Source organism: Lissotriton vulgaris, chromosome 10 (assembly GCF_964263255.1).
Source record: "Lissotriton vulgaris chromosome 10, aLisVul1.2, whole genome shotgun sequence".
NCBI classification, from domain to species: Eukaryota; Metazoa; Chordata; class Amphibia; order Caudata; family Salamandridae; genus Lissotriton; species Lissotriton vulgaris.
The window spans coordinates 41967870-41978693 of NC_141698.1; the positions used below are offsets into that span (position 1 = coordinate 41967870).

Consider the following 10824-nt stretch of genomic DNA (forward strand, 5'->3'; position numbering starts at 1 on the left):
TATATTTGGATTAAACCGGGTCGTACCCATATTGGGATTATTTGAGAAGACGCACACCAATATTCTATAACTAGGCTCGTTGCTGAGATTATCAGTTCTACTGTCTGATTCATATATTTTGTCGACCAACAGCTGCTATTAATAATTGTGTGATGAATAAGCCAATCAGTTAGACACATCCAGATATTCTAAATTGGATTTATCTTGTTTCTTGGAAGGATCCTATACATATCAGTTTTTTCGCTGTTGGTGCTTCCTACAATTGCACACGCCCTGAAGAGGGTATTGTGTGTGTTTATTACCATGCTTTTCTTAAGCCTATTCCCAAAGTTCACCATCATCAGGTCTGCAAATTCCACTTAAATAAGCTGTGTTAAAAATATATCATTCAACAACATTAATTCATATCCATGTTTGATGGACAGGCGTTCACTCCCATTGTTTGAACAGCTTCTTGCTGATACCTTTTCTCAAGGCGCCCTTTACCTCTTTGTTCCTCAAGCTGTAGATGAACGGGTTCAGCATTGGAGACACAGCAGTGTACATTACACTGATCACTCGGTCGTAATCCAGGGAGTACAGAGACGAAGGTCTGAAGTACATGAAGATATCTGTCCCATAAAACAAAGCCACCACTGCGAGATGTGAGGAACACGTGGAGAAGGCTGCCCACCGCCCCGCGGTGGATGGAACCTTTAAGATGGTGGAGATGATGCGGGCATAGGAGGCCAATATCACAACAACTGTGGACATTACCACCAAGGACCCCTCAATAAAAATGACATGTTCATAGGAAGATGTGTCTGCACAAGAGAGTTTGAGGAGGGGTGGAACATCACAGAAGAAATGGTGAACTACATTGGAGCCAAGGAAAGGTAGCTTAGATGCCATCACACTGTAAAGCAAGGAATGCAGGGAGGAGAGGGCCCAGGAGGCCATAAGTGACAGAACACAGGTTTTCTTGGTCATTATAGAGGTGTAGCGCAAAGGGTTGCAGATGGCCACATATCGATCATATGCCATCACTGCCAAGAGAAAACTTTCTGTATTTCCAATAAATAAGAAGAAATACAGCTGGGCGATACACTCGGAGAAGGAGATGATTTTGTTCTCAGAAAGGAGGTTGGCCAGCAACTTAGGGATTGTGGTGGAAGTGAAGCAGATATCAACAAAGGAGAAATTTCTGAGGAAGAAATACATAGGAGTGTGTAACTTAGAGTCAAGAAGAGTTACTGAAATAATAACGGTGTTTCCCACCAGCGATGTTAGGTAAATGGCGAGGAACAGGACAAACAAGCTAGCCTGACTTCCTGGGTTGTCAGACAATCCTAGGAGAACAAATTCAGTCACTGCTGTTAGATTTTCACAGGCCTCTGACTTCATGATATTCTGGATCTAGGAAAGAGCAAGTCGATGTAACATTTAACGAACAAAAATAACACATTGTCCTTACGGTCTTACTGCAGAATCTTTGCCAACTTTTTTCCCACTTGCAAACGCTATCTTCACTTAAAATCCTCTCACCATCAGATTATCACACATTGTCAAACCTCAAAAAACACTACTTTCATGAGCAATCATTTTACTTTAGTTGTTTTATTTAGGGTGTTTTGTGAATGCTAGTATCATCCTTATTTAGGCCTCTGAGTGCTAAAGTGGGCACCAGCGGGAGAGAAAGAATAGACAATACATAGAAGTGGGTTCAATTGAATCCTATTTACAACCGCCACTAGAGGATTGACACGGATGACAAAGCCTTTAGCTATGAGGAAGTCTGAAGCCCAGTTGAGTGGGGGACCTGGCTGGAGGCGTCTGAGTGGTAGGATACATATATTTAGCAGCCAATCACTGCACATGGGACAGCAAGTCTACAAACCTGCCATAGTGAAGATCATACATGTGCCTTAAATGCCATTTGCAATACCACCACATTATTCGGCTGCATTTCAAATTATTTGACAACTGTGGTGGGTGTGATAGTGTGAACGATAGTGACGGCGGGCGAGTTCAGACCAGAGTGGTGATGTGTACAAAGGAAGTGTTAGAAAAAGTGAAGTGTAGAGCACAAGAACCAATGGTGTCATCTAGCACTGGTTCTAGAAGGTTTTCAAATTCGAACATGAAGCAGGAGGTGGACTTTGTGGACGGCGGAGGTGCAGGTCGGTAGGCAATTTGCCCCTTTTCTTGGAAAGTGCTGCGATAAGTGGGTCGCACGGCATTTAGGCACTTTAAGGTAGATCACTCCATCTCTGTGTAACTGTTTCACCCGTGAAGACTCTTTTCCATCTGCTCTGGACCTAACACCTTCATATCTTCCCAGTCAGAAATCTCCCTGCTGAAGCTTCTAAATCAAACAAAAGCCGAACTATTTTCAAAAAGTACATCTAATGCTTCATCTTCCTTACAACCCCTTTACTATTTTTTCATGCCACAAAAAGTAAAGAGACTTTTTCTCTCCAAGTTCTTGTTTTGTGGAACATTGATATGCCAATGCGGAGAAAGAAACATTAACTCTGTTTTCTGAAGTTCATTTCAGCAAATGACACATTTTGGTGTTAAACAAGGCAGTGACAAATTAAAGGAAAAGGCATATTTAAGGAGAATGTTCCGGACTGAAAAATGAACTCTGGAATTCCCTACCATTGCCAATTTGAATTTACAGCCAACGCGCCACAACATAGGACTGAGACATCTTGGAACTGCATCTCTCGTCTTCACTATCGTCACCAATCGCCATCATAACACCTGATCAAGATGCATGATTTGCAAATGACATGTACCTTCTAGGAGCTTTGTACAGTCCTTCTATATGTGAAGTGATAGCTTATCTCAATAAAGGCGGTACACATAAACACACAATGCAAGTATTCAGGGGCATATTGTTTTTTTTTGTTGCTAGCTCTAGGAGATGTGGAACAACTGCAACATGGTCCTGAGAACTGTGATACAAGCCCAGTACAGGTGTTTGAATATGATCTGGTTACGGTCGACATCCAGACAAAGCAACGTTTTCAGCCAATTGGGAGCCTCTCCCCCATTTATCCCACTATCCACAATGCTCTAATCAGACAGGCTTGGTCTCTCTGGCAAGGAGACTTCAGGTCAGTGCAAGTTTATCCCTCAAACAATCTGCAGTGAAACAGCTAGTGCTGGCAGCATCCTGCAGTCACAATTTCCAGGAACTCCTAGCATCACATGCAGTCACTGCACATACATCAACCTTGGGAGAGAGAGGGCTGCCTCAGCTGGAGGACCCTGGCATTGCAGATGATTGTGGTTCCCTATACCCGGACACCACAGATTCAATGGTAGACTCCAGAGGACACAGAACAGCTGCAAGAGTGCAGGGGCAAAGCCATCATTAGTGCAGTCGGTGCAGTGTCACTGGCGCAGTGTGAGGATCCCATTGCACCACAGGAGCCTTGCACAGCATTTGATGTGCCCTCTGCATCCCAGTTACGGCTTTATTTTATCATGCAACGAGAAGGGGACATTTCCTTGCTTGCAATTGGGTCCCTTGCATCCATGCTACCTCACTCTAAGGGGCTTATTTACAAGCTTTCTGCGCCACTTGTGAGTAATTTTTAACATTCAAAAAGTGACGTACAGGTGGCGCAAGGCTTGTATATAAGCCCCTAGGAGGTGGCAACCCTAGGCAGTGTGCATTGGCTACGGATTGAGGGGCATATTATCAAGGGGGTTTATCTCCGCTTTTTTGGAATTAAAAGCCAAGAAAGCGGAGATAAAATTATCTCCCTATTACCTAGCTGTCGCTAACACCAGTTAGCGACAGCTAGTAGGAGGTAGCGACCATCTTGGGCCCCACTTTGCATGTCAGTGATATTTATCACTAATGACATGCAAAGTGGGCGTGCCCAGATGTTAGCGACTGGAAACAGTCGCTAACATCGCTATCTCCTATTACCAACTTTTGAAGATATTCGCACTAAGCGCGAATATCTCCAAAAGCTAACACCTGCCCTGAGCAGTTCTTAGCCATGTTATCCAATGGGAGGTGGATAACATGGCTAAGAGAATTAGCTTGGTAATGCATGAATATCGCTGACTTTTCAGCGATATTCATGCATTGCGGCCGATTTTTATCGCATTTGCAATAAACCTTGGTAATACCAAGGTTTATCTGCGATAAAAATCGCCGCAGCTCAGCGGTAAATTTTTGTCTCTAACCAAGCAATAGCGATAATTATCGCTATTGCTTGGTAATATGCCCCTGAGTACTTTATTGGTCCTGATTCAGATCTTGGCGGAGAGGAAGCTCCATCCCAACATCATTTTAGTCCCTCCCGGCCAAGAGTATGGTCCTGCCTGATTTAGTGCATCTGCTTTAGTCAAACTTCTTAGATAGCCCAACAGAGTGAGGGCCGTCAGAGAGATGGTTATATGCACGCGCTCCTAATTTAGATGGGAAGACATATATGCATTTTTCATTGCCCGTCACTGCCAGGAAAACCTTGGAGGGAAGGAGCACTGAAACGTGCTTACTGCCCCATCCCCTCGCTGGGCTGACTGACACGTCAACATTTGGCACTCAGCACCTCTCCTAGGGCAACGGAGTGATGTACTCCATCAGCCCAGCAGAGGACGGGCCAGCCACCCAAATTTAAAGACCCTTTATCTTTTAACCCCTTCGGTGCTCATGACGAGCTCAGCTCGTCATGACCACACCCATTATCATTATGGCCCAGCACAGCAGAGGAATATCCTGCGCAGCCAAGGTGTTAAAACACTTTAATTGATGTACATTGGATGCTGCTCGGCACCATCACACATGCAGAGTATTTTCCAGCTCTACCTCTCTCACAAGACGCTTGGATCTTCCTAAAAACATGCTGTCAGTTTCACCCAGATTCAAAAAGGTTACATCAAGTTGCTTGGCAGTCATAGTGAAGAGGGTGTTACAATTATGATAAATAATTATAATAAATTATACACACTCTGCAATTTATTGATTTTTTAAAATGTGTGTGGTTACCTGTATTTTCTTGTATCTCAAATTTGGCCTGCTTGTATAGTACTTGAACACATTTTTCAGTATTTAGGACTCTATAAATACCAAAGCTCAAACTGTTCCATCGCAAGAAGTCACCGCCAACCTTGCGGGTGAGTCGTGCGCTATACAAGTATCAATTTACAAGTATCAATTTACATTTTACATTTCAATTTACAACAGTTTGGTCGAGCTTTCCTGCCTTTAATCTTCTCATCTGCAGGCTCCTTGTGGATTCTAGTTGCATCTGCCTCTTGCACTCACCTCAGTCCAACAAACAGCACTTTAGGAGGAGAGGGCCCAACACAACACACAAAGGAGTGCCTCTATTGTGCTAATCAAGCAGTGCAGCACATGCAACAGCCTGTGCTAGATCACCTGGGTTCACCATGACATTTATCAGCAAACCCAGCCAACTGGGAGATGATTAGTAAAGCTCAGGAGATCCGCCCAATAAGCCAAATTAGCTAAACCTACTCGATTAAAAATCAAAATGCACTCCTCTACAGTGTACATGTGTTTTTCAAATGCAACTTTTTGGTGATATGCTGACAATATTTTTTCAACTACCACAAAAAGAGACCAACAAATAGGTTGTGGAAGGTATTCGGTGCAATTAACTGCACCATGCGAGGCAACTTCAAATTGGCACATTACAATAAACACCCCAAGAATAGGACAGCACTGAAGTCAAATATTTGAAGCAAAATGGCCTTCCCTAAACGTTTTGTCTTCTCCTGTTTTGGCTGGCTCATTTTTGCTTACTTTAATACTCAGCTCACTTTACCACTGTAAACTAGTGCTAACAAGATTGTGATCCTTCTTTCAAACATGGAGAAATTGGCTTATACCCAATTGGCACATTTCATTTTCTTATAAGTCCCTATTAAAGTGATACCATATGTACCCAGAACATGTAATTTAAATACTACTAATATAAATTTTTAGTACATATAAGTCACTTCTATGTTAGGCCTTAAACAGCCCGCAGGGCAGGTTGCAGTGTATTTAGACAATTTGGAGATGTACTTTTAAGTTTTTACATGTCCTGATAGTGAAAAACTCCTAAACTATTTTTTCACTGCTGCAAGGCCTACCACTCCCATAGGATAACATTGGCGTCAACTTATTACATTTATTAAGCTGTAACTTCCAATAGGGACCAGGTAGACAGATCAAGTCTGGTGTCTGAAGAATTGTAATTTAAAGCCCTCTTTATGGTAAAGTCTGCTTTTTTTTCCGAATTCTGAAATACTCCTTTTAGAAAGCTGGCAATTACTTGTCATATGACATGGGGCAGCTGGCAGATGGTCTTTGTGTATTGCTCTCAGAGAGTGCGACAAGGGGAAAATGGGTGTGGCAGGATGGGCCACCCTGAGTTAATGAGGGGAAGAAGCAGTCACCTACCACACTTTCACATCACATAGGCCCTGTCTAAGAACTCTCACAAAGGGCCTGTCAGTAGTCTAATGTGACCCCAGACAAGCAGAGGCCAGGACAAGGAGGAAGAAGATGCCTGACAACTCAGCTGGATAGAAACCTCTAGAAGCTTCCCCAACTTCAAAGTATAAATATTGGGCCTCAGACCACAACTCTTGAATACACTTCTGTAGCTGTGAATGCCAAGAAGAAGGTTTGCTGTGTTGTTATGTTATGTTATTTTAATTTATCATGCGCATGAATCAGCCTCGAAGGGCTATCTTGGCATGATACAAGGGCAGAGGACATGCTAGAGTTGGCTTAAACAAGGTGAGTCTTAAGTGCCTTCCTTAAAAGAAAATGGTTTGGCAGAGACAAGGCTGCGTGTGCAGATGTTTCCAAAGATGAGGGGCAAGGGAATGAGAAAGATCTGCATCCAGCCCTGGACTTCTTAAACCTAGGAACTTTAAGCAAAGTTTTGCCACTTGATCTGAGCTCTCTCACTGGAGTGTAGGGCAGAATCTTAGCTGCTGGAAAGGAAGGCCCTTGGCCGTGAAAAGCACGGTGGGTTAGGCAACATCATTTTAAAATTATTCTTTTTTTCACTGGAAACCAATGTAGGGACCGCTGAAGAGGGGCTGAGGTTGAAAGCGGAGGGAGGTTGCATACAAGCAGTGCAGCAGTATTTTGGACCACTTGAAGTTTGGACAGTAGATTCTCGTTGATGGACACCAAAAGTCAGTTGCCGTAATCAAGGTAGCTGATTACCATGGCTTGAACCAAGGTTTTCCTTGTGGAAAGAGGTAATAGAAGGAAAACTCTTTCAACAGACATAGCATATGAAAGCAAGACGCTGTGCTGGCAGCGATGTGTTCTTTCACAGAAAGAGATTGATCTAAGAGGACACCAAGATTTGTACTACCAATTTTGGTAAAGGATTGGGGCCCAGTTCAGCTGGCCACCATTCTGGGGACCAAATAAGTTGGCCTTGTCCCAATAGCATAATAACAGTTTTTGTAGAATTAAGTTGCAATGGGTTATCCAACATCCAGGTGGCTATGGTCTTCTTCTAGGAGGAGAACAGGGCTTTAGAGTTGGACAGGTTAGAGCCAAAAGGGAAAAGTAGCTGCGTATCATCAGCGTATGAGGTATTCTCAAATCCAAAACCTCTGGCAATCTTAGCGAGATCAACCATATAAATAATAAAAAGCATGGGGCTCAAATAAGAGCCATGGGAACTCCACAGGTCAGTGGTATTGTTCTGGACCTATAGGGGCAAAGAATGATTGTTTGGGATCTCTGTCACAGGAAATCTGCTAACCATTTAAGGGCCATTCCTTGAATCCCTAGATCATGGAGTTTGTCACGAATTTGGCCTGTTATACCGTATAAAATGCAGCTGAAAGATCTAATAAAACCAATATTTTCGGGACTTTACCATCAAGCTAACATTTAACATGGCCAGTGAGCGCAAGCAAGGCTGTCTCGGTGCTGTGAAGGGGTCTAAAACCAAGCTGAGAGCTGTCTAATAGTTTGTTAATCGCAAGGTAGTTTGTCAATTGAAAGTTAATATACTTTCCCAATAGCTTAGCCAACGAAGGGAGGAGATATATAGGGCAGTAGAGTTGCTGTTTTTTTTTATGGGCCTGATCAAGACCGCCTTCCAGTCTAAGGGCACTTTCCCAGAAGTGATTCGTAGATCAATTAGGGAACAGTTTTGCAGTGCTAGTTCAGAAGCAAGATTTAACAGGACTGTAGGAGGGCAGATATCTGAAGGAAAGCCAGACTTTACAGAGTTTAGAAGGTTAGAGGTGATTTATGTGTAGAATTACAAAAGACAAATGGGAGAGTCAATGCGCTTCTCATGAGACTCAGGGATGATAGGCGGCAAGTTTAGGTAAATCTCCTTTATTCTTCCCTCAAAATGATCATCCAGAGTGTCACAGAGAGATTGGGATGGGCTTGGATTTGAGGTTTATGTAGGAATTGAGAATTTTAAAAAGATTTTTTGATGAGTTCCCAGCATTATCAATAGTGTTTGCAATATGAATTTTGCGGGCTGTCTTGATGTTGTGCTGGTAGACTGTTATGGCCAGCTTATAGGTTATTTTAGTAGTGGATAGATTAGTAAAACTCCATCTCCTTTCCAATTTTTTACAAGAGGATTTCTCAGTCATTAGGTTGGGAGTATACCAAGGGGTGTGAGGTCTATAAGATCTTTTTTTGCCCTGCCGGTAAGGGGCAATTTTGCAAAAAAAACTGAATTCAGTGACATGTTAAGGTTTGAGAGTGATAAGTTTACATCAGTGATGTCCGAAGGCAGAAGAGGCACATGTGTCAACATAATTTGTTATGGCATTTATGGAGATGGCTATTGGTCTTGTGCATGGATAGATGAAAACAAATCAGAGAATGATCAGACCGGAATATGGGTTTAGGGGGGCGATGTTAGTTAGAGGAGTCATTGAAAAGATTAAGTCAAGGGTATGGCCAGCCGAGTGAATGGGGCCTAAAACTTGTTGATATAGTCCCAAAGTTCCTAAGTCCGAGAATAGTTGGTTGTTGAAGGAATTCATAATCTCATTGCCATAAGTTAAAATCTCCCAGCAAAAGAAACTGCTGGTAGGAGAGAGTGTGTGGGGCTAAGAATTCCAAGAGATGGTGGCAGAAATTTATTTTTGAACCAGGTGGACGATAAACCAATGCACCTTTCCTAGAACGGTTGGGGGAGAGGTTCAATTTGAAAGCACAAGATTCCACCCAGTCTTCGGAGATATAGTCAATTATTGTCGCCTTAATATGTTTGTCAAAAATAATGGCGATACCCAGACCAATCTAATTGACCCTGTCGAGTCTGAGCATTTTAAAATTGCCTGGACGAGCTAAAGCGATGGAAGGTGTAGAAACTGGAGTTAGCCAGGTTTTAGTGAGAAATCCTATATCGTAAGAGGAGAAAGAAAGAAGGTCCCAAATTTCCACGGCGTGTTTTTGCAGGGATCTCATATTGATAAGAAAAATGGTTAAACTTTCTCCAGGGTTAGGCAAAGTGTAGAGGTGCTCGAAGGCACTGCAGACAGATTAGAGTCATTACAGTCATTACTGTGCTGCTGAAAGGGCTGCCACTCTGAGGGACATACGGTCTGAAGGATCGCTGTCCTGCTGTTCTAACTGGCTGCCTGCTGCCCTCATGCCTGGGTGAGAAGGATTGGACCTCCATCTCTTGAACCCAGAACCCATGACTCTAAGGGCTGATTAGCTGGCCTCTAATTTGAAACCTCAGGGATACAACAGGCTTCCAGCTACCTTGCTTCTGCACTTATAGTATGCAATCAGTGAGTCTACCCTGTCAAGTGGTGCTACCCCATTCCTAAACCCTTGGGAGTGGGTTGAAGGTACTCTGACAGCCTCTGTGGATCCAGCAGATCCGAAGTATCTCCCCTCCTGTGTGGTGCAACCCTAAACAGAACCAACACACCTCCGCTGATGTGTGGTTTGGAGCCATCAAAAAGACCCACATTGCCTCTGCAGCAAGTAATGCATTCAAAACAAACACTGTGCAATGCATCTGCGGCACAGGCCCTCGCATCCCTCAATGATTCTAGGCTCGACCATACTGCCAGATTCTGTATCGCAGCCTCACAGCTCTTCAGAACTGACACATTGCCTCGACTGTGCACTGCATCCTTGATGCGTTTCATCACATCACAAGTCCACTCAATGCGATCCTCAATGCCGATGCATGCCCTCACATTGCAGCCTTGCTGCACCTCAGAACCGATGCATCGCTTCAGCTGTGCAACGCACCTTGGCCATGGGTCCTAGCAACGTTCCTCAAACCAGGATTTAAGGTACTTTGTTCAGTGTGCCTAACCGGGTCCCTGTAGCCGGCTTACACCTCATTACGGTTGGCCTGAACTTGTGACATTTTCCCAGTCTAGCATGACAAGATATCCACAGTTGACGCTTTGTGCTTTTTGGTGCTATTATCACTAAAAGCTTTAAAACTGCATATTTACAGATCTACAGACTTTTGTTGTTTTAGTCTTGTTTTATTTATTGAAGAAAGTTCTATTTCATTAACTTGGCGCGGGATTATTTTTGGGTGTCATTTTTACTCTATTACTGTTAGAAGAATTGCACAAATACCATACACATTGCCTCTAAATTAAGCCTGATTGGTCTGTGCCAAGCTACCAAAGGGATGAGCACAGGTTAATTTTGCACTGGCTTGTGCTTCACAGTGACAAGAATTGTGGTTTCTGCTTCACCTGGGCTAACACCACAGTCAACCACTGCCAAACCCTGATTTGCTGTGCACTACCATCAAATATCTGAGACCCATTCAAGGTCTGAATTCTCCCCGATTAGCCTTTTTGCTTTTTTTTAATTCTCTCTGT

General features: G+C 43.3%; 1 protein-coding gene across 1 annotated transcript; it reads right to left on the reverse strand.

The window, feature by feature from the left end:
- Nucleotides 1-429: 429 nt before the first annotated feature.
- On the reverse strand, nucleotides 430-1383 carry LOC147684505 (olfactory receptor 1L6-like). The gene has a single exon (XM_086939668.1). It carries the CDS (start codon nucleotides 1381-1383, stop codon nucleotides 430-432), a length of 954 nt encoding a protein of 317 aa, XP_086795794.1.
- Nucleotides 1384-10824: the final 9441 nt, after the last annotated feature.

Excerpts from the sequence above, each read along its gene's own strand:
- LOC147684505 (XM_086939668.1), bottom strand. The coding sequence starts at position 1,383 with ATGAAGTCAGAGGCCTGTGAAAATCTAACAGCAGTGACTGAATTTGTT.